Source organism: Hippocampus guttulatus, chromosome 9 (assembly GCF_054856545.1).
Source record: "Hippocampus guttulatus isolate MCC_2025c chromosome 9, RoL_Hgut_1.0, whole genome shotgun sequence".
Lineage (NCBI taxonomy): Eukaryota > Metazoa > Chordata > Actinopteri > Syngnathiformes > Syngnathidae > Hippocampus > Hippocampus guttulatus.
Window position 1 is genome coordinate 7,336,465 of NC_141269.1, and position 24,694 is coordinate 7,361,158.

Consider the following 24,694-nt stretch of genomic DNA (forward strand, 5'->3'; position numbering starts at 1 on the left):
CTGTCCAGGTGCACATTCTGAAGGCGGACAAGGCCGGCGAGTGGTGGAAGTTCACCGTCAACGTCATTTCTGTCTACAAGCAAGGCGAGAGCCGCATCCGCCGGGGGGACCAGTTCCTGTGGGTCCGCGCCAAAGACGTGGCCTGCAAGTGTCCCAAGATCAAGCCCGGCAAGAAGTACCTGCTGTTGGGCAACGACGAGGACTCCCCTGGTCAGAGCGGCGGCGTGGTAGCGGACAAAGGAAGCCTGGTAATCCAATGGAGGGACACGTGGGCGCGCAGGCTGCGGAAGTTCCAACAGCGTGAGAAGAAAGGAAAGTGCAAGAAGCCATAGATGGGGAAAAGACGCAGTGGGAGTGGGATTCCAGAGGAAAGCTTAAAATTGTTTTTTTTTTTTTTATGAATGAAACAGAGACAGACAGAAGACTACCGTCGAAAGAGACTGTTGACGTTGCTGCTTTTTGGTTTTTCGTTAAGTAGCATGAAAAGAATCATTTAGGAATTCTCTAGTGAACTTTGGTTGAAGGAGCTCACCTCGCAGATTTGGTTTGACCCTTTCTTTAACTTTGACACCCATCTCTTGCGGAATTGCCCGTTTTGCACCTAATACCAGTATGTCACCAATATATACTGTACATGGCTACTTGTTGGTTTTACAGTCAGTATATCTTTTTTTGTGTTTCTATCCTATTGGCTTGTTCAAAAAGCCACTAATCACCAGGGAAGATTCTCCTCTGCATGGTTTTGTTTTTGGATGGTTGGCCGACAGGACAACTTATTTCATGGTGAAATGCAAATGCAAAAGGTTTCAGGTCAACACAAACGATTTGGGGATTCAAATGTTGAACACTTAACCTGGTTGTGCTTTACGTTACAATGAAATGCATTGCCTTGATTCCGTTACATCGTTTTAGGATCCAGACTTCCCAAGACCAGGCCGAGAGACTGATTCGGAACCATGTTACAAGTTCTGTCACCGTTTATGAAAGCGGGTCAAAGTTCAATTAGGCTCTTGTGGAACGTAGACGAAAAGGGCCGTCCTGCATCTTTTCGATGTTTCCGACCGCCAACACACCCGATTCGGCTCTCGAGGACCGGATTCGGACACCCCGAGGGTAAAAGGTATATATTAATGTCACACTTGATATCCAGGATTTTGTGATGTTTCTTGACAAAAATATATTGGTTTACACCACTATATGTACAAAAAAAATGTATATGTCATTATATAAGGCAAAGGAAAGCAATATTCTTTCACTTGACTTAAGAACTCTAGAGGTAGTGACTGATCACGACCTAAATAGCTAGGTAGACTTTCAACGTGCAGATAGGTATGTATTTAATTCAGTTTAATCAATGTAAAAAAATGGAAAAAATAAGAAAGAGAAATTACAGGGAAAAAAACTTATTTTTGTTTATTGCAAAAATTCTGTAGATTTCATCCAAGAAAACAAAGGAAACAAATCAGTAAAGTAACCTGCTATTCTTTGACTAACTACTCATTAAATGATCAAAAATCAACACTGATTTGGATTTTCTTCATTCAGCATCTACAAATGCTCTCATTCCTGTGAAAACACACCATGCCTCACCTTCGTTCGCAACGCATGCTGCAACCTGGCAACGGGTGCCATGCGGCATTATGTTGCTCTTTGAACATTTATTTGATTGCATTAGAAATTGGATTTAGCCACCACAAACAAATATTTACCAGATTGTACATGAGTACGTTTCGTAAAGAAAAGCTTTACTGTAAACTACATGATACGATTCAGGTCCCCTTTCTCCGAATGCCAGTAATATGATCCAAATCTTACATCAAATCTCTCAAACTAAACACAGGGGCTCTGATATATGATTAAAAAAGAGTAGAACAACTTTTCTAGTCCAAGTATGACTCAGTATTTTAGGTGTAGTGTTTGATCATGAGCCATTTTCCTCCGTGCAATGATTCATTACTCTACTTTTTTTTTTTAACCAACTGCTGCAAACACAATACATGAACATGTTTCTTTCATGGTTTCTCTTGCAACATCGTGTCAAACGACAGCGTTGGTCCACCATGTAACCTTCCACATTTTCATACCACCCAGAGAGCTTGCCATCAAAAGTGTTGCTTTGTGTTCATACTACGAATTGTAAATGTTGTTTAGTTGTCACATTTAAAGCCCCTTTTTTCTTTTTTTTTTGCAATGTTGTTTTTACAATGTGTACTAATATATTATGGTTATTATATATAAATATATGAATATATTTAATTACACAAGCCATTGTGGATTTCTTTTTTTCCCCACTTTTTTTTTCTTAAATGTGTCGTCATTGGTGAGACTGTTGCCATTAATTCAAGAAGGAAAATTATAACTACTGAATATACCAACCTGGTAGAAAGGCAGATTTTCAAATAAACTCTTGTTACACTGAAAAAATGTGGCCTTTCGGTGTCTTTAATTATAGATTTATATGCGCTTCTTCGGATAAATCAAACAATAGTCCATTAAGATACACTAGGCAAACACAAAATCTTGAATTAAAATACAATCAGCTAGGAAAAGTGGCGTTGTGAAGTGTAAATGTCATTAAAAAAAAAATACATGACCTGAATAGCTTTGTATGGGATCTCCATGAAGTGACAACATTGTTGAGGGAAAAAAAAAAAAGGGAAACTTGGATTTATTCGTGACGCACATAATTGAGGTTAAGGATTCTAAATAAAATCAACCTCGAAGAGAACGTCTTCATCTGCGTTTGCATCCTACCATTCCCTCATCCACAAGTCATCCAAGCATGTCGCCATCCACGCTGGCTACAGCGGCCACGCAGCCACCACGACAATCGCAATGAGAAGCAACACAATCACCACCAGCATCCCTGAGGAGGGGGAAGAAAAAACAAGAAAAAAAGAGGGAATTAAATCAGAAGACACATTTTAAAGGTTGATGGAATAAATGTGCACAACTTCAGAAAATTACCCAACAGGTGTGCCGTAAAGTCACAAGTCAGATGACGGTAATAACTTTATCAATAATTAAAATACACCACAGTTGGAATTGCGGGGGAGGAAAAGGGCAGGCGTCTGACATACTGTAAGTCTGTATTTAAACAATCCCCCCCCCCCACCACCACCACCATTAGTATACATTAATTTTAGGGTCTGCGTGCCCCCCCCCCCCCCACCCTCCCGAGAAACCCCAAGTGGTCTGTGAGTAATCCATTCAATTCAAGTCATGTGTTGACGTGAGACGTTATCCAAGTAACTGTTGTGATTCATAAAACCTCCTCCAAGGACACGAGCATTAACCAGATGCCTCCCCTTTATTATTTTCCCATTAGAATGGCCTGAGTGAAGATTCCAAACAACTGCGTCTTGGGCTGGGCCGAAACGCTGTCGAGAGTCCCGTTACGGACTCGAGACGTCCGCTGTTATTAAAGCATGCGGCTGGTATTTTGCCCGGGCCTTTCACTTTAAGTTTACATTTCTCTCATTCTTTGGCCTGCCGTGCCTTCGTTCCCACCCGGCAGCCTAATTAGTCGTCTTTCCCCAAAGGGGGAAATACAGGGTGAGTTGGTTTGAAGGCATTCTTGGAGAAAACTGCGCTTGTGGTCCTCGCGGTGGTCTGATTAAATGTATCATTGCTTGATTTGGCAGCTTTCCCAAAAAAAAAAAAAAAAAAAAAAGTCGAGAATCCAGTTTGTTTTTGATCATAATGGCCAAGCACGGCGCATACTTGTATATATTATAACTTCACTTTTCTATACATACATTAACAATGATTGATCCAACATCTGTCGGCAATCCCAGTGACGACAAAAGAATTATGATGGCTGAGGTGTGTACCATAGGCATGTGTTGCATTTCCACGATTCTCACACTGTAATACAAGCCAGACTTTGAGCCACATCACACACACACACACACACACACACACACACACACACACACACAGTGACCCTCCTCCTCGTCTCCTTCGACCATTATTGCCCATCTCCGACTAAACAAGCCTCTCTGGAGACTAAAAATGTGCTCGCCAAGTAGATTCCGAGTCTTCCGCGACAGTGATGCCTGAAGGAGACGCTCTGTGTCTGTGGATGGATCGACCACCCAAGAGGTCCAGAGGCCCATTTTAGCAATTTTCAGACACATCAATAAGACGAATCGCGGAGAAGCAACAAATAATTGGTGTGAGTGCCGGACAGGCGCAGGCAAACCCTCAACCGCCCACACTAGTCACTCTATGCCCTCCGCTTGTGGTTCAAAGACCTCTTCGGACCACAAAAAGGATCCGATGACCCCAAAAGAAAAGGGGCACATTTTATGGAAATAAAGTTATCCTGACACACCAGCACATCGGCAGCTTTCTTAACGGTTTCTGGATGAAACAAATGAAACCGATAACATCAAGATAATGTGGGGATAAATTACACTTCAGACCACCGCCATGACATTGCAGAACACCCTTATACAGGGACTTCCCTCATCTGTTATGGTTCTGATGCTACCAAGGCAGAAAATTCCCGGTTGATTTTGTCCCCTCATTCTACTTTGGGGCCGGTAAAAAACAGAGTTGAGGAAACTGGAAAAAAAATGGCAGCTTTTACAGACACTACATTTGTTTCAAGTTTCCGACAGTAGTAAGTACATAAAGACATCAAACACCAAATCAAACAAGTCTTGAGCTAATTTACTTAAATGACTCTTAACTCATTCACTCCCAAAGACGTTTTTAAACGTCTTTTCAGACTTGGTCTAGTACTTGTCTTGGTACTGAATGAGTTAAAGGTATTGTCAGTATAGATTATTTGCCAAGTATTTCACCAATACAGTCGTTTGCTTCCAGTCCCACGAGCACAAGTTGACTTTAAGTCGCGTTCAGGATTACTGGGCTATCACAAATGGTACGTTACCAAATGTGGATTAGCTCTGAAGAGAAGGGAAGTGCTTAAGCGATAATGATGTTGCCTGGTAGTGATGTCTTAAGCTCCACAGAAACTCATACCACCTTCCAAAGGATTTGTTGCTCCAATAGCCTAATGGATTCAAAAAGGGATTCAAAGAATACCGGTACTCGAAAAGTACTCCGATACTTGTTTCTAATACCATCTGGGGGTTTTTTTCTTCTTTTTTTAAGTATCTGTATTTTTAGGAGTGACAGTGACAGAGCTGGCTGCACGCACCACTTAGCATCTGCACGGCGCTGTTTCATGCCAGAAGTAAAAAATTAGCAGAACCTTTCTCACTCGGATGAACTGTCCAAACAATAAGTCATGGGGTGGGAAAAAAAAAAAGAGACAAAAATGTTTGCTGATGTTTTTTTACATTCGGTGATAAATAGGCTTTCTTCTGTGAAACAATTTTTAAATGTTGAACAAGGCAAGAAATCTCAGTAGGTGCGAGATATTATTTGGGTTTAAAAATGCTAACTTATTAAATAAGATTTAATAACTGAGATTCTGCCAGTTGTTTCTTTTAGTATTAATAATTTCCATTAACACTCTCCACTCCCGAAAATTGTTCTCAACTCATAACAAAAATTGAAATTCAAAATGTTGACATCTACTTCACTGCTCTAAAGATATTAGTTGTAGACAGTTGTTGATACCCCAAAAATCTATATTCTAGTCACCCAAAAGCTCTTTCTCTGCTTCATACAAAGACAGGCGCCAAACAAATGCAGAGACAAAGAATGAAAAAAAAAAGAATGATGTTGAGGAGTGGAAGGGAAATTTTTTCCATTCGCATCGAGGCCAAACGCACAGCAATATACAGTGAGGAAGCATGTACAGTATGCACAAGGACGCTCTTTTGCATGCCTTCAAGTACATTGGGGAATTGGCACACCCTGAAAAAGGAATGATGTAGATGTATTAAAATGTATTACACACAACAGCGGTGAATGTAGTGATGAAGGAGAGGGGTGCAGTGGCGGCTCTGGGATCGACAAATAAGCTCACACTCGGGCACCATGGGGACACGGCCAACAGAGTCAAGCATTTCAGGGGCGAGACCTCCGTAGTGTCTGCTCTGCTTCTGTTTCGCCTCTTTGACTGCTAACAGGCTCTCATCCCACAATAAAGCGCGATTTGCTTAAGCAATACTGCCCGAGTTCAACAGGCAAACGGAGGTCAGCTCACGCATTCCACAGATTGGCTCGAGCCAGCTGCAGTGATTCCCCCTCCGAGAAGCTGTTGACCAACATTTTTTGGAAAGGCCGCTGAAAGCGTTAAACAACAATCGAAGCGGATCTGGGGTAATGACGAGCACGAGTGACACATTGAAGTAATTAACTCATCAAAACCAATCAAAATTGAAGACATCGGGCCACAGTTAAATGCCAATCCTCGACCCATGAAGTAGGTGTCTCATTAGAATGTGTTCCCGTATTTTCCGCACTATAAGGCGCACCTAAAAGCATTCAATTTTCTCATAAGTCGACAGTGTGACCTATAATCCGATGCGCCTTATATATGGTGTCACAGTGTCTTTATATTCCCCATTGAGTCGTTTGCCTGTTAGTGTGTTCCTATGCCATCTAGTGGTGAACGAATTGTAACCTAAATGGGTTCTACCCGACACTAATTGACACGTACATTCGCCAACACACACTCAAACAAACTACTCTGTGAGCTCTGCACAGCCATTATGAAACGAAGATAATACCAAAAGCATAGTTAACTAGTGACTAAACGAAGGAAGGAGACAACCAAGACTTCTAAGGATATTTTGCCCCTTGTGTATGTGAGCCCATGAGATTTGTGTGCCTTTTTGTTGAATCCATTGTCTTCATAACTTTTGTCTTTCATTTATTGTTTTGTAAGCCAATTTGTAGTTATATGTTTCATGTACGTGTTTGTGACCCCTTCTAATGGCTTTGTTACAGCTGCAGCGGTTGTGAAGGCTCTATCTAAATAAACCTGTATTGTATTGTATTGTATTGTATTGTATTGTATTGTATTGTATTCCTTTAGCATAGCTCCATCTAGTGGATGCAAAGTGCAATCGCAGCTACTATTGTAGCTTCTATTCTGTATGCCTTATAATGCGGTGCGCCCTATTTATGAAAACAGTTTTAAAATAGGCCATTCATTGAAGGTGCGCCTTATAATCCAAAGTGCCTTATAGTACAGAAAATACAGTACTTGCTATCCTTTGCAAAAAACCTGGACTGCATGTCGGATCTTGTGTTCTCATATATTGCTCCATCTGTATTCTGCTCGACAGTTGACCATACCAAAGACTTCAAACGAATGAGTGAGACCGATAAATGTTGGAATGTTCTTGAGGTGATTTATCGACCCCTGGCTTGAAAATAACGATTGAGACCAATAAATGTGATGAAGACGCTTACTGCAAAAAAATAAATCAAGTGAAGGTGATCATCAGCACAGTTGCCCTCTGCTGACTATTTGAAGGAAACATTCGCGGCACTTTTCCATGACATAGTCACATTTTTAACACTGAGCAATTGCTCTAAAATGGACTTTGGCGTTAATGTATCAGACGTTTTGAAGCCAATTGTCAAGTTTTACATCATAAAGTGAAGAATGCAACTCACCACAGGAGGCGGACTTTTTCTCCACCAGCTGCACTCGTCGTGTCTCATTGCGAATGCGGCCATCCGTCTTATCCACGAGATGCGAAAGGTCATCGATGATTTCTAAAAAAACAAAAAGGGGCATTTGGTCAAGACAATTTTGCCTATTCGTCGAAAAAAAAGTATTATTGAATTCACAACAACATTGTTTTATTTTCTTAACGGTGCAATTTAAGGCATTAGCAGAATAAACACTGAAAAAAATACATTGGTCCAAAAGATTTTGAGAGATTGTTTTCAAGTAAACCTTTCCAAAAGTTCTCTCTCTCTCACAAATCAGTTTTTCATAAAAAGAATAATGTAATAAAAATAATATGTCACGCAGTGATATATGTATAGAGTCACATTTATGAATTAAGGATTAGGTTCAGCAACAGGTTAAAAAAAATGCTGAAACATCAAAAAACAAAAAAGGATAAAATCTCTCTCTCTCTCTCTATTTTTTTTTTAATCAGCCTCAAGAATAAGTCTCGGAACTCCTAATGCCAGCTTTGAATACAATTAGCTGTTGCCCAGTGTTCCTAGCTTTAACTCATGTTTGTCACGGGCCACATTGTTGTTACGGTTTCCCTTGGAGGGCCCTTATGAATTTTAGGAAACCATATAAATGTTAAATCCCCTCCACATTTTACATACACAGCGCACAACAAATTGATGAATAACTACTTGTCAGAATCAAAAGTCAAGAATAATGACTGTTATTGTGGATTACATGTGACAATTTGAAATTTTGGTTCAGACTTTAGCAAGCATCATGGAACTTGACATGCTTGATTTGCTTTCGCGGGCCACATAAAATGATGTGGCGGGCCAGATATGGCCCCCGGGCCTTGACTTTGACACCTGTGCTTTAATAGATTCATTTTAAGTTTCAATACAGAGTTTTTATAAGGGCAGAATCCGGTTGTTAATACAAGACATTTGTCTCTGGAGATCTCTGGATAACACAACAATCCCATGAAGTCGTGTCGGCCCATTTCAGGGAGAAGCCGGCTTGCCACATGTAGGCACCGATACATTTGCCCTGCGTGCCATTGCAATTAGTCATCAGAGTTTTAGCTTGCCAGCTTTTTAATTTTGGCTTAGCAATGGCATTTCAATCTACTGGGGGGATTCACAACCATGCCAAGATGCTGAAGTGACAGAACAAAACCTTTAAGTACAAAACCAGTACAGTACATCCCTTCAGTGCAGCACTGTTGGCAAGTCAGGTTTGTAAAAATAGAATTTCTTATTGTAACCTTTGCTTCCATGTGTGACAGCTATTTGCCCTGGCTTGGATCTGACGGACCACAAAGGGGCCCGGTTTCACGCAAGGTTTGTTTATTTAAAATGCGATTGCACTGGGTAAACCTCCAAAGCCACAACGTGTTGGAGCGCGGCGTGTGCATGTTAAGTACACCCAGCGTTCGCAAGCGTGAAACTATCACACATTCAATAGTGTATACGTCAGACCACGAGGAGCAGCTACAGTCTCCTCTAAAAAGTATTGGAACGGCAGGGTTCATTCCTTTGTTTTTGTTTTATATTGAAGCCGTTTGTGCTTCACATCAAACGATGAATATCAGACAAATGTTCAGAATTCCAGCTTTGAATTTTGGACCAGATTGTAAGTAGAGAGATGAGTCACAAAAGTTCTGGAGCAAAGTTTTATGGACGGATGAGACTGAGAGTAACTTCTACCAAAGTGATGGAAAGGCCAAAATATGGAGAAAGAAAGGATCTGCTTATGATCCAAAACCCCCAAGCTCATCTGTGAAGCATGGCGGAGGTAATGTCATGGCTTGGCCTTGCATGGCTGCCTCTGGAACAGCCTTCACTCGTCTTTAATGATGATGTAACTCGTGATGGTTGCTGCAGAATGAATTCTGAAGTCCACAAAACCATTTAAAGTAAAATGCATCCAAACTAATCGGGAGAAGCTTCAAAAACAGAGTGACGTGAAACACACTGCCAACACAACAAAGGACTTTGTCAGGGAGAAAAAAAGGGAAGGTCTTAAGACTGGCCAAGTCAATCACTGGACCTTAACCCAATCGAACATGCATTTTACCTCCGAAAGAGGAGATTGAGAGGAAAAAGCTCCACAAACAAACAAGAACTGAAAGAGGCTATAGCAAAGGCCTGGAAAAGCATTTCAAATGAAGAATGCGATCATCTGGTGAAGTCAATGAGTCACAAGTTTGTTGCAGTTACTGCAATTCAGGGTTATGCCACCAAATATTATATGTTATTCACTTTAATAATGTCTATTCCAATATTTTTGGATGGGATGGTATTTCCGAGGACTGCCATTTGTATTGTCTGTGAAAACGAATGAGCAAACAGATGCAACAAATGAAGATGATGCAACCAAAAGAAAATGATTCATTTCAGTCTCTCCGCTTCCAACCATCACTCTGTACACAAAACAAAACCGATAACATTTAGTGCTGCAGGAACACACCATCACAAATAAATAATGCGACCAAATTAGCGGCCGTGGCCCCATTGGCTTGCTTACAATACACATTAGCGAGGGGTGTGGCTTTGGTCAATGACTTGAGAGGGGGATAGAGTATTGAAGTAAGACTGAATTTAAATCTTGCGAGCAGTCCGGAAAACTTCCCTTTCACTACTTTTGGCTGAAATTTTAACACAGTGAAATTCTTTCTTTTTTCAATTAAAGTCCCTGTAAAAAAATAATTCCAGACCCAAATACCGAGAATTCTGCCACCCCGGTCACAGCCTTCTGAGACAGCGTATCCACCCTTGACCAGAACAGATGAAACCATGAAATCCATTCACACTGATCAGTGCCTAAGCAAGGAAAAATGGCATACATGCGTGCCGTAATTAAATTCAGCCTCATGTAGTACGTCTTCTTAGCTAGCGCCGCAGCTTTTATGTCTTTCTAACCACGTGCGTGAAATGGGCTGCTGTGTTTCACGTTGTCACAGGCGCACACAAATCAGCCCTTCCAACATCTGGCCTTGTGAAGAGCTTGGTCGGACACATGTGGTGAGATTAGTCTCACTGTTGGAAATCAAACCCCTGCCACACTGACAGCCTCCCAGAGCCAACAGGCTTGGGGAGGTCTTTGAATGCATCACTGAATTTATTCCTCTGGGGGAGCAGTTTCGCCGAGTGACGATGAACGTCTTGTTTATTTGTGTTAGGACGCAATACAGTCATGCCACCAAGCAATACACTCATGGCAAGGTCAATCGACGGTCGACATAGCTGTACTGCATCTCAGCGCTTCAGAAAACATTTTAATATTATTCCATCAAAACCATCCCAAAGGTGGAGTTATCGCTGTTCTCTATCAAAGCTTTTGCTTGAAAGAAACAGGCCAACATAGGCAGCACTGACTTACATGTCGCTGTAGAATAGCCTTTCCTTCGCCTGGTTGCAGGCTGTTTGAAACTGAAACCGTCTGTGTGTGTGTGTGTGTGTGTGAAGAGTTTCACCTACGTTCACCCCGGGGTCTGCCAATGCACGTGACAGACACCACACCGAACAGCCGGTTGATGGACGACTTAGTGAAAGTTGAACCTTTCTTTGGCTCGCAAGACACATCAAAGAAGAGCCCAAAGAAATCTTGACAATGCTCACGTTGGTTCCCATACATTGACTGTTGGGTTGATGCTTCAAAAAGAAGGATTATTTGATGTATTGTAATAACGGCTAAAAATTACGTGAAAGGCAAATTATGTTTTTTATTTATTTTTTAATCCTTTGATTGAATACATTTCCCATATAGTGAAGCCACGTTATATATGCTATAATGAAATTCATAAATATTTAGCAGCAATTGAATGAATATTGTAAAATATATCAAGTAGATCTGAGTTTTTACAGACAGACAAACATGTGATCTGCATTGATATCAAAGAATGAAAGAAAAAGTGTGACTACGTTAAAGTTTTGGCAAGGACCATCATCTGCCGGTTTCATTTTTTTTTCTTTCATCCCATGTAGCCAGATGCCACCAAACAATGTAAGCGTGATAAGCATGAGGGTGGCAGTGGCGGAGCAGGAGGGGGTGGACCACCCTGTCACTGGCACTAGCACCAACGCCAGCTGCCTTTGCACTTCATCAATACCAGCACACTTCATTAGCGACGACACCCAGGAGAAGGTGATGTATTGAGAAGGAAGTTTAAAAAAAATTGTTTGGACTTGTTATCATCTTATCAATCAGAAGGATTGTTATCAGTTTGAACATCCAGCAATGATGGCAAAATGGTTAGCTCACTTTCAAAAAAAAAAAAAAAAAAAGCAATCTCAGTCACCAACAGACTTTCAGAGATTATGTTTGGTCATAGAAAAAAGAAATACGTGGTCGCACACAGTCATGGAACTGGCGATGTGACCGTATTCCAAATTAACGGTTGCTTGATCCACATCAAGATTTGACTTCAGTCCTCAAGCCAAACAAACTACGAGAAGGGGCTTCTATACAAACTGTAGTAAGCAGATGAAGGCCAATGAGTAAATGCCACCTCTGGACTTAATATTAGCAAAAGGAATATTCTGGGTATTAAAACACTCACCACCTAGTGCATGTTAAGTCATGCATATTATTTTGACCCAGTGAATACACAGAGCCAGGGATCCAGAAACAGCAGGTTTTACAGCATGCTTGCCCATGACACACATTTGAACTGGATTATGAGTTTAATAAAGAAACAAGTAGGGAGCACTTAAAATTCCAGGGTGGCACATGAGGTGCGTGTAATTGCTGAAAATCTCAGTGAGTATTTGTGGATAATTACGCTCAACCTGCGAAGGGCCAGAATAAATGTTTAGCCAACAGCACGGCTGAAACAACTTCCCATCCCAAGTGGAAACAGTCCTTGTACATTTGCTTGTGGACAACTAGGAGAGGTGTAGGGCTCGAGGAAAATCGCCGAAATATGATGTAATAAGACCGCTACACTTCACTGGGAGCTACCAAACCGTAGCAATTCATCAACAACCACAGTTATAATTCTGTAAATACGTCGCTCTACCCAAGGGAGAAATACTGCAATTAAACAAATCCTGGTTAGGAAGTAGAACTAAATTTCCTTCATGGACGATGTGTGTGTGGGGGGGGGGGGGATAACAGTTGATTAATGGAGAGGTTTTGTTTTGTTTTTTTAAGTACTGTAGTACTTTAAACGGAATTACTGGCTCCCTCTGAATGTTCAGAATTCCTGTTGCTATAACAATGACGTATTTAATACATACTACAGCCCAAAAGACCAAAAAAAAATAGCCAGTTTCTAAAATCTTGTAGAATTGGGTTCAATTTGGTCATATCCAGCGACGGATTTCCCCACTTTAAGTACACCTGAAAGCCATAAAACCAAAGAAGGAACGAGATTGATGTGTTTGTTCAGACCTCTGGTGCCCACTAGAGGACACATCGGTGTACTGAATCAGGAGAACAAATGGACCTTGATTTTAAAACGCAACCCAGTGATTTCCTCTTTATAACAGGACATGGACAACTGGTGATAAAGTTTATAAGGAAGCATTTATATTTGCCGGGCGGCTCGCGAGATCTGCTGTCAAACCGAGCAACCTGAACGGAATAAACTTGACGGTGCCGAGTTTGAGCATCGTATCAGACTAGACACGTGCAACGTTATCAGATCGCGAATGAAAGCGTCAGCCACTTTTACGTTCCTAAAAGCATTACACATTGTTACATGTGTGTGGCGTGATTAAAGTCTCGCTGCGGTATCAGCTGGGAAAACGCGTCGCTTTGAAGGCTTGCTGATTTGGATCGGCTAAGTACCCACTTCAGAAAAAAATCGCTCAGATGCGGGGACAATGGGCTCTGTGTGTTATGTCTAGGTGCAGAGGTGTCGATGTGCAATACATAATAAAACAACGCAATGACTAAACTTGAGATGGATAGCATTAAATTAAAATGTGTACTTCATTAACACTGACTGAATGTTAAATGCCCTACCGAGTTGAATGGACTTAATTTCTCATTAAAGGTCATTTGGATTGCCTCACTATATCGGTGTCATATCTCATGTGTGAATAGGACTGTGTTGTGGCCAAATTCAAAAAGAGAATTCAACATTTTGTTTTAAATATTTCTCAAGGAACCTCTGAAAATATTTGTGCATGACATTAGCAGGTTAAAGTCCCAATAAATTCTAATGGCAACCAGCACAAATGTTTTTGAGAGAGAATCAATCCCCTTGAAACTATAGACAATGTAACAAATATTTAAAAGCGAAAACATATACAAATCTTCTTCTAATAATTGCAGTGAACCAACATTATTGAGTCAGCTTTTATTTTTTTATGTTCATAAGTGTCGCTTTCCCTCCTCAAATGCGTTACACCTGTTGACTTTCCCGTGTTCCAACTGTGTCATTTTGACCCCATTTAGTAAGTCGCCGCCTGTGGCTTGTTTCCCTCTGCAAAGTGATCTAAAGCTCCCCTAGAGATGGCTGAATTCATTTCACATTTGCGTGACAGTCTTCAGCCTGCTGGAGTGATTCTCTGGCGGTCTCAGATTCAAGACATCAGGATTTGGCTGAGTCGCACGGTCATTTTCACACTGATAGTAAGAGTCAATGGAAAAGTTCTCATCCCTTGTATATTGCTTTCACAGGAATATTTTTTTATACTCAATTTCTGTACGACCGAGTTACCAAATCTCATTTAAAAAACATTCCCTGCTTTCAATATATGACAAAATGATTCGACCAGAGAAGGCTGAACTAAAATCGGCGTGCACAAAGTTAAAGTGACCTTTTTACTTTTTGTCAATGATTCGAGTCAGGTTCTGGTTTTGATATGACAATGGAACGTATTTCTGAGGTGAACTAGGGTTACAAAAAAAGCAGAGCACGGAGCACATAAATGAGCCTGTTCTCACGAGAACACCGTAAAGCTAACCCACATCGACGCTACGCTAAAGTTACTGGAAAACGTGCCGTGGAGGCTCCAGCGCACCTGCGACCCGAGTGAAGATAAGCAGAGGAATAGAACTTATTGGCTCATGTCCCAATTTCTCATGAGAATACATTTTATAACAGAGATGGAATAGTCCCATCTGAATGATTCAGTAGAGTCAGTCACAGTTCGTCAAACATGATACCGTAAAACATGAAGAAACTTGTTATGGAAAAATATCGGGAGCTGCACGTCAAATTTAAGCTGTTAACGATAAAAAAACGATAGAAGGCATGCAGGCAAGACATAATCATATGGGTGTGAAAATGATTCAATAAGTGCATATCTGGCACAGCAGTATCTGCAGTCACGGTATTAGCGTTCCAGTAAAACCCACAAAGCCAGTTTCAACGCTCCTTATTGTCCACTAAAACGGAATAAAAAGCAGATTATTTCAACACATGGTGCTTTGAGCGAAACCCATCAAAGGAACGCACGTTATGTTTGTCTCTGGTCTTGTTTAATCCTCTTGGCTTTAGGCATAGCGATGCGAAGGAAAGAAACAGTGGAATTCTCCCACACTTTTTCTCTATTTGTTTTATAATTAGGCATTTCTTTTTTTTTTCAATGCCAAGTTGATAGTTTGTGAAAAAGCTTGGGAGTGCCCGGTATGGTGGCTGGACAAGATGGATGAAGGAGAGAGCAGCAGGGAAACTGCCTCACCCACACAACTGTTGGCGGACATCTGGATGTGATTCTGCCTTGCAGATGAGCGCCACAGGATGGAACACACCTTTATTATTAATCATATGGTTTATTGAAGGGATGTTTCGAGCAGGGTTTGAAACTGCCGACACTGATCATCTATGAATGTGATCAGCATAGACCGATCATGTGTATGATCAATTTTAGAGCCACAACTGTGTTTTGTTTTTTTTAATAATCAATTAATCGGTTGATTTTTTTTCTCATTTGATTGACTAATCAGATTTTTTAAAACATTTGTGAGATGTCTATCACTTTAGTATTCAAGACAGGACATTGCGTCAAATAGACATTGCAGAAAATGCACGAAAATTACAGTATGTTTCAGTGACTATGTTGGTCTGTAACATGTCAGAAAATAGGGGAAAATGTAGATAATTATTTTCTTCAAGTAAAAGCAGATTTTTGCAAATGTCCGATGCGGATCAAACACGAAGACTATTCGCATTGACATAGAGCCTTGTATTGCAATTAGTTTGAAGCCAAACTACCAATTGGAATGAAATTTTATTTGGGTTCAAAGTGATGGCATATTCATGTTGCCAATCCTGCTGTACTTGTTTGAAATTCATAATTTAGTCTTCCATTTCATTAAATTCAAGTATAATTAACAGTTGTAGAAGTAAATGAGTAACGCCTGCTACTTGGAAGTCAGGACATTCATTATTTGGATGAACTGTATAAAGTATAAAAGACTGATGAAATGAGAAGATCTTAATTGTTCCACTCAACTGAAAGTGTTTCTTTCTTTCTGGTTCTTCAAAGTACCGTCACGATTCAGTTCACTGGTCTCAGTTTTCATCAAAGTAAAGATATATAGAAGTCGTACCTCCAGTGGTAATAAAACACAATGGCAAAAACACATCTGTTTCCGATAGATTAAGACCAATCAAAACCATGACCCAGCATCAACTCAATGGCCAACGGGATGACAAACGTACCGAAAAAATATATACATATATGAGGACGTTAAAAAAAAAAAAAAGTACAACTGATATCCATTTAGATCGTTAAGTCATTCAGGTCACACAGTCCCAAAAGGTCCAGTTACCTTGAATTCAACCTTCATGAGGTCTACAATTTACAGGAATTTTACGATTACTTTAACCACACTGGTACTAAATGACACATTTTTCAAAGAAGGTGCAAGTGTGTGATGTTAAAGGGTTGTTGGAACCGAGCCACTTTGTTGGTAAGCCACATCAGGAAACATTCAGACAGGCCTTTTGTGTGTGTGTGTGTCTATTATATATATACACACACATACATACAGATAGATAGATATTTTTTCCCCACAAATTCTTACCTTGAGCCACATCTAAAACTCCTACAGGATGCATTTGAAAAGTGTCAACAACGCTACTTAAATACACACTCATCAAGTGACAAAAGGTGCGTGGGTTGGGGGGAGGTTTACTAAAGAGAAACAGGAGGCGTGATTGATGAAATGTTTTCAGATGTTGTTCTTTGGAGTCCAAAAATGTTAATTTCCTCGCTTGGCCCATGAGCACAAACGGCTCATGTAACCCAAGACGTTCTTGCCATTGTTAGGATCTTCCCGACACCGACGGTCCCTAGACAGAGATGGATGCTGGTATGGATGGACAGATAAATAAAGACATCAGGACTCATGATTGATTGTAATCCGGTTAGAATGCAGAGTCTGGTGGTCAGTCGATGAAGTAACTGAGCAAATCTTTGTGGTCACTATTGCAACAATGGGGCATAGAATTCGGGTAGGCGCTAGAACTAAGCATGTGATTCTGAAAACCCAGTCTGTCTATTTCAACTGATTCAATATAAACCAAATAAAAGAACCCTGGATCGCAGCAATACCCCACTAAACAGGGCTACAGAAGATTTATTTTAAACTTATAGTTGGCCTTCACTTATGAAAACCAACAAATACCAATGTGCGGGTGTCCCACATTATCCCCTCAACACATTTAACGGCTTCAATAATTCATGAAGTCACGCAGTCAGCCAATCCAATGGCCACACAAGAAAGACAAGGTTCGTTTTTTTTTGTTTTGTTTTTTTCACGGCGCACTCCAAGTTTGACGTCCCTCTAATGACAACACTCTTTTGAACATCACCGCGTGGGTCTCTGCGTTTTCATAGTCTGGAAAACACGACTCACTACGGCCAGCCTGATGTGTCAAACAAACAGTAAATTAATCTTTGATGCTTTTCTGTCAATTCTGCCACCAAAATAAACTCTTGAGTAGACTACTAAAAAAAAGTGAGCTTTCTGACAAGACAAAACTTTCTTCTGGTTATGATATGCGGTGGATTTAAGAACGCGTGTTTGTTTTTCTTCAGCGGCGGTAACACGGTAATCCGCCCACGGTTGCAATAAACGTTGGCGGCGTTTGCCCAAGGTTACTCAAGAAGTGGCGGAACCACGTCATCATCTCAGGAAAGATGCTGATTGGATGAGTGAATGGAGTAAAGAGCTTTATCGAGTGGACAAATAGCGCAGGGGCATCAATGTTTGCAACACTTCATAGCATTTACTGTTTCATGAGAGATTAAAAATATCACTGCGTTTCACAAACAAAACGTGGGGCGGATTATGATTATTTTGAAAAGGGCTAAAATCGGGCCAACATACAAGTCACATTGGCCCTACAAGTGACAAAGACTGATTTTTCTTGTTGCTGTTGTTATTCATGGAATCAAACTAAATAACAATACAAATAAAATGTCCTCCACGCCCGTGTGGGTTTTCTCCGGGTGCTCCGGTTTCCTCCCACATTCCCAAAACATGCATGGCAGGTTAATGGAACAATCTAAATTGTCCCTAGGTGTGAATGTGAGCACGGATGGTTGTTTGTCTCTGTGTGCCCTGCGATTGGCTAGCAACCGGTTCAGGATGTCCCCTGCCTACTGCCTGAAGACAGCTGCGATAGGCTCCAGCACCCCCTGCGACCCTTGTGAGGATAAAGTGGATCAGAAAATGAATGAATGAATGAATAAAATGCAATTCATCATGACTTTATTTTTGGAGTCCAGGCACTAAGTTGGGGTCTCTGAGTTCATCTCGCAACCTCTCAAAAAGTGTCAGCTTCCTTATTGACCTGAGCCGGAAATATTTCTCCAAAAGGAAATGGCTGCAACCTTCACTGCACTTGGGTCATGGGCTGGACTCCAGAAGAAGACTACAAAGCGCTTAATCTATTTATAGAAAAACACTGCATTCACAGTACAGTGATCATGGAGGAACAGAAGCAGGGAAGAAAGTTTGATGTGCCAAATAGCAAGATCAACTTGGGGAGTCTTTTCTCCAATTACTTTTTATTTGCCTTTTCGGTCAAATTAAACTCGAGTTTGAAAGTCCGTTTTGACATTTATTAGATGTTATGGTGGGGCTGCCACAAAAGTGTCAAAATCAATCAGCAAGGTGATGATATTTCCATACAGAGTGCGTGTAGTTATTGATAAACACAAGATACGGATTCTTTTAGTCCAGTGTTGCCCAAACTATGGCCTGGGGGGACATTTGTGGCCTGCCGTCCATTTTTCAGCATCCCGTAGCATATGATAAAAGAACATTAGACAGCGATGCATGTTTAAAAAAATATAGTAAAAGGTGGAGTTGGGGAGCATGAGAAATGTCGATGTTGAAAATGGGTTAGGGGAGGGGTGGTGTTGCGACATCTACGTCAACTAATAAAGTGGTTTTATGCATGGCAGATCTTTTTAGAAATGCAAGGAGGCATACAAAAGACAACTAAAATACTCACCAAATTTATTTTCATAAAAAGATCATTCATTTTTCAAAGCAAATATGGTTAACGGCACACTTTCTGCTCCGAAATTCTTGAAAAATGCTCAACTATCAGACTTTAGACAGAAAGCTGTGACATCGCAGTTTCTCAAAAAAATCTATTCAATATCAAATTGCTTGATTCATAGATTTCATGTGTTTAACAAATTAGGGATCAAAAATTTCAAAGTGGCCTGCGCAACTCTGAGTCTAATCCATATTAAAAAAAAATACAATTAAAAAAAAAAAAAAACATCGGAAATGATGCAAGCTCAATTACTCTTGGTGGGTCCTGATGGAAAAAAGTAGATCATCTTTAGACTTTGGAAATATGAACCGCAGGAAGGCAAAAACGAAGCATTTGCTACGGTCGTGTCCATGAGATCTTTCAAATGTTATTGTGTTCACGCTTGTGAAATTTTCACCGAGGTTCCAAGCTGCTAGTAAAGTGAAGCGCCCATCTAAAAACATCTCACAGTTCATCATGCTGAAGGAAAGCCAGACACAACACTGTCCAAATGTTCGCTGAATGTAAATGGAGATTTGTAAAAACAGTCAAGGATTGTCACTGGCATTTAACACATCTCCAACACTGCATTTGATTCACCAAAAAGCTTTGCAGTGATGCATTCCAAAATGCGAGAGAGCCTTGTCGTGACATTCTCCAGAAACATGATTTAAAAACACAAATCGAATTTAAACTGTCAATCATTTGACTGGCTTGAACAAAAACTGGCCTGATGCTAAAGTCATAAGGAGTTTAAAAAGGCTTGTCGCAGAGACGACAAACAACTATCGTATTTTCCGGACTATAAGGCGCACCTAAACGCATTCAATTTTCTCAAAAGCCGACAGTGGCCCTTATAATCCGATGTGCCTTATATATGGATTAATATTCGAATTTCTTGAACGTAGTCTTTTAAATGTTTTGTAAAGCTCTTTGTTACAGCTGCAGCGGTTGTGAAAGCTCTACATTAATAAAGCTGTATTGTGTTGTATTGTATTACCTTTAGCGTAGCTCCATCTAGTGGTTCCATAATGCAACCGGAGCTGCTATTCTATGCGCCTTATAATGCAGTGCGCCCTATATGTAAAAACAATTTTAAAATAGGCCGTTCAATGAAGGTGCGCCTTGTACTCCAAAGCGCCTTATAGTGCGGAAAATAGGGTACTTTGGATTACTTTCATATTTTGTATTGGTTCTGATACAGGCGGGAAACGGGAAGGTACCGGGGCTTTCAAATGTTCAGCCTTTGGGCTTTTACTGATGGAAGTGTTTAAAATCCTTGCAGGTGGCACATGTTTTTGATCTTCAGAGAAATAATAACTTTCACGCCATCAATTTATATTCAAGGGGTAATGTGGCCTCCATTACACGGAGCCGGTGACGAGCCATTGTTTCTGCGGCCAAAATAATTAGCCTTCGCGCATTCTTGCACTAGAATGGGTGTAAGACCGCTCTCCCGCAATTCGGGCTCATATAATTGGAAACACTGACATCAAGCTGAAAAAATGAGAAGGGAAAACGCGCCAGTTGGAGTCACCGAAGGCAACGAAAAAGGAGAGCAGGCTAAAACAATCATCTCTCGTTTCTCACTCTCCTCGCTAGCCCGTCACTGTCGGACAAAATGTGCCAAACATCTGCCATTCTTTCCCAGCAAGAGGGGAAGGTTGATAGTTTCCCTGCTGAAGTCATTTCAGCTCTTCGGCCTCCGTTTGAGTGCTTGGACGAGATATTAACACGATAGTTTGACGCCTTCTCTTTCCTCACTGGAAGCGAGTTGGTGAGGGATGATGAGTGCTTTTATTAAGACAACTGTGGGTACATGAGCTTTGGCAAAGCTAATCAATCATGGAAATTACAAGCCATAAAAAAAGGGCTTTGGTTTTGGCACAGCTTCAGATCTCTCTATTGCAATGTCAGGTCGATGCTTTTGAAAATATGCTGTCCAACGGCAGGACCTCTGAATGCCCTGACATCCGGGCTTCCATTCCAAATGTCGCATTGAGGAGAATAATCATCCTGGAGTTGTATCTTAGCAGACAGAGGTCTGTGAATCGTGTATGTCGTTCAACTGCACAATGCTGACTTGGCATTACTGGTATGACGGTTTATCGAGGGTTGAAAAAGTCACGGTTTCAATCACCGGTAATGAGCTCTTCTTTCCTTTTTTTGAAGGGACTAAGCGGGGCCACAATATGATTGGTTGCTTGCAGAGATGAGTAAATAAGCCACCTGTAACTGCCTGCATTTAAGGTTTATTTTTTTTGTCCTTCTCAGCGCATAGCGGGGGAGGAGGGAGGGAGCAAGACAAGCTACTGACAAACACAGATGTCCTTTTTGCTCTGATTAATGTGCATTGTCATAATACATATACAGATACAAAAATAGAAATAGTGCCAGCCGGTACAAGTTAGCCCCGAGGACAACATGAGTAGCCCACGGGTCTGTTCTACAAATAGCCCATGAGTGATAGGAGACTGAATTACTAAGAATTAAAGCAGAAGAAGAAGGTGAACATTTATTTATTCATTTAAACTTAACATGGGACACATTTCTTCTGTGCTAAATATTATATATTTTGTTTTAAAATAGACTATTCAATGGGAAAAAATGTTTTTATTTCCCCAAACAAATCAAAAAGGTCATTTTAGAGCCGCCATTTTAATACCGTGATACCACGTTATTTTTTTCTCACGGTTATCGTACTGTCAGAATCTAATATATGCCCATGCCTCATGCTTACAAGATGTCGTTCTTCAGACAGCAAACTGGAGAGTAAACCAACAGCGCCGCCGCAGCCAAGCACCGCACTCCACTTTGTCTCAATTGTGTCAAAATGATTGATCAACAATCAATTCCACACAATCGACCAAATTCGTAACGGTCGATTTATCGACGATTACATCCATCTGTGTTCGCAACACATAGAGTCCTCAGAGAACCACAAATTAAGAATCTAATTGCTCAGCGGTCACGTTAATGATCATCCCCAAACAGAATGGCAGTTAAGAATCCATTTCACGGTCCATTTGTAATGGGAGCCATTCACAGAACTCAAAAAGGAGCAGTGTATGCGAACACAGAACCACAGCTCTGTACTTGTGTCGAATTTTGAAGATTATAATGATGCAACTTTACCGTTCTGTTCATCCAGCTCATTGCCAATCTCCTGTCCCATTATCTTCTGCCGGCTAATGACTGCCGCAAGGGCATCTAGTCCTACATCCTGGACTGAAACCACAAAGAAGAAGGGGGATTTAAACTGGAGCCGGGGAAGCAGGTGGGATGGTGAACAATAAATACACGATGAAATTGCCTTCATGGGGGACGGGAAGTGTGGGACAGATCAGCCCCGAGTTTCACATGCGAGTCATTTATCAGCCTCATTTAAACTATTACAACTGTAGCAGTCCGAGGTGGGGTGGAAAACAATGACGGCTGAGAAGAATAGAAAAGACTTGGCCCACTTTCTGATCACCAAGTTTAATGCACTGTCTATCGTGTGATTTTTTTTTTCTTTTTCTTTATGAGCACGCTTTTAGCTCCACCATAAACCCCTCAAGGCACTGGATACCTCTAAGATCTTTGGGTTTCACTGTCGTAAAACGAATCCCAAATTGAAATTAACCAGAGCCATAGTGGAGGCATTGCAATGAAGTGTCACATGGAGGGTTCTTGGTGATCTGGCGTGTGGCTGTTCAAGTCATGTCCAAGCCATTTGGGGAAAAGGGAGAAAACAGGCGATGGGTTTTATAGCATATCTTCTTGATGTGGGTAGTCATGCCCACCTTTCATGTTTTGGCATGCACGCATACAGATGGCCAATAGAGAGTAAAGCCAACCTTTTTCGTGTGTCATATTTTGATCTATTAATTCGCCTCGCCGTGCTCACTTAACTGTGTGTTTTACTATCTCTTACTGGAAATAGCCCTGTACTGTAGTTGTGTTACAGTGACGAGAGTGGTTCCATATGGGTACGATGGTGGTTAAAGCCTCTATTTGTGCGAGGCGGACAAATTCAAACGTGAGCAACGTGTGATGCGGGACACCTGAAAGATGATTGTCACATGACCTGAGTTTACCTTCTATGATTCGTTGCTGCTGCTGTTTAATCTCTCCAAAAGTCAACCCCCTGGTTTCTTCTGATTCATTAATGAGCCACGGGTTGGCTGAGACTCCGTCGCTTGCTCCCGCTCCTCCTGCCATCAAGGCGGACCTTTCAGATAGTGATAACAACAAGACAGTGATGTTTATGTTTGTGTTTGGTTGCTTGCTTTTCTTTGCTAGTTTGTTAGCATGTATGATAGTTTCACATTTGTGGAAATTTACCTTAAGATATTTTCTTACTTTGTGGCTTGTGTTTTATTAGACAGACAGCTTCTTTTTTTTTTTTTTTTTTTTTAAACTCGGGAAAGAAAATAACGTGATGTTATGACTGGTACTATGACATCTGACACCTCCATGTGTTGTGTTTGACCTCATTACTCCAACACACAATGCTGGAGCCGAGCAGCACGTTGAAACTTGGTGCTTTTCGAACGGCTTTGTGATAGGAGTGTGGTTGCCGCCCGCACAGAGTTGATTATCCATTTTGAAGAGACTTGTTTTCAGTTACCAGGGTCTGACATTAAGCCTTTTTGGGTGGTAACCAAGTTGTGGTGGCCATGCGATAACCGGTACCTGCCCCGATTTAAAACTCTACTTAACCAAATTCATCATATATACGTAGGCATACCTGGGGATGAAAGAGTGAAGCATGTAGTCTCAGTGGCCAAAATGCATGCAAGTACGATGATCAAGGCAGCCGCTTCAAATGTCCACACGCTCCACACCCAAATATATACTGTAGGTATTGGGATTTAAAACAATACTTAAATTTATAATTACATATGTGAGCCTGCCTTTGGATGAAATAGTGCAAAGTGCAGACTCCGTGGCCAAAATACACAGGAGTACCACACACTATTTGTCAACAAATGAGGCGATCAGATGGGCACAGTGGGGGCAAAAAAAAGGACAGATGATTATCAATTATATCATAAAGAGAAGAAAGAACGTGTTTTCGTCTATTGATGTAATTTGTACTGGTGCCCCGTTCGGTCCAGCATCAATTAACTTTGGAGGCCCGATACACATTACATTGTGGCCCTGGGCCATCGGGCCACTGTTAATGTCGGAGCCTGGTCACCTATGTCCACACGGCTACACGGCTCCTTTCCGAAGTGTCAGGCTGGTCATGTGGTATCATTGTGTAGTATCAGAGCATTTTTAGTACCGAGTACTGTGCAAACATGTAATATCTGTAGAAAAAGGTATTGGTGCATCTCTAATAGAAACCAAATGTCCAGTCAAGGCATATCTTCATAGTCCCCACAGAATCCACATTAGCACAAGGCACATTTATGTTCTCAATAAAGTGCTTGTTCATGTTGGAAAAAAAAAGGGGTGTGAGTGCATCCAGCTATCGATCACAAAAATCATGACAGCATCTATTTAGTCATTTGGCTGTAAAAAAATAAAAATAAAATAAATACAATAATAGCAGGTTGGTTGGTGCAGCCTTTGAGCGCATGTTAATCTGTCACAGGACCGCGGAATGCTCGGCAACACAGCGACAGCCCAGAGAGCAGTGTGCTGTACCGCGTTGTGGTTTGAAAGCTATTCCTCCGCTGATTGCT

At 41.1% G+C, this 24,694-nt stretch overlaps 2 protein-coding genes across 4 annotated transcripts in view; one reads left to right on the plus strand and one right to left on the minus strand.

Moving 5' to 3' along the window:
- The window catches only part of ntn1a (netrin 1a), a 44,485-nt gene extending 42,061 nt beyond the window's left edge, over nucleotides 1-2,424 (plus strand). For both annotated transcript variants that reach the window (XM_086119207.1, XM_086119206.1), the window contains one exon: nucleotides 1-2,424. In XM_086119207.1, the coding sequence (XP_085975333.1) occupies nucleotides 1-332 (332 nt within the window). In that variant the 3' untranslated portion in view covers nucleotides 333-2,424.
- stx8 (syntaxin 8) overlaps nucleotides 2,425-24,694 on the minus strand; it is a 27,103-nt gene continuing 4,833 nt past the window's right edge. The window contains exons 5-8 of one of the 2 annotated variants that reach the window (XM_086119208.1): nucleotides 23,099-23,232; nucleotides 22,155-22,247; nucleotides 7,549-7,650; nucleotides 2,425-2,866 (exon numbers count right to left, since the gene is read on the minus strand). In XM_086119208.1, the coding sequence (XP_085975334.1) occupies nucleotides 2,802-2,866; nucleotides 7,549-7,650; nucleotides 22,155-22,247; nucleotides 23,099-23,232 (394 nt within the window). In that variant the 3' untranslated portion in view covers nucleotides 2,425-2,801. The remainder of the gene's footprint in view (nucleotides 2,867-7,548; nucleotides 7,651-22,154; nucleotides 22,248-23,098; nucleotides 23,233-24,694) is intronic. The other variant, XM_086119209.1, reaches the window with a different exon arrangement.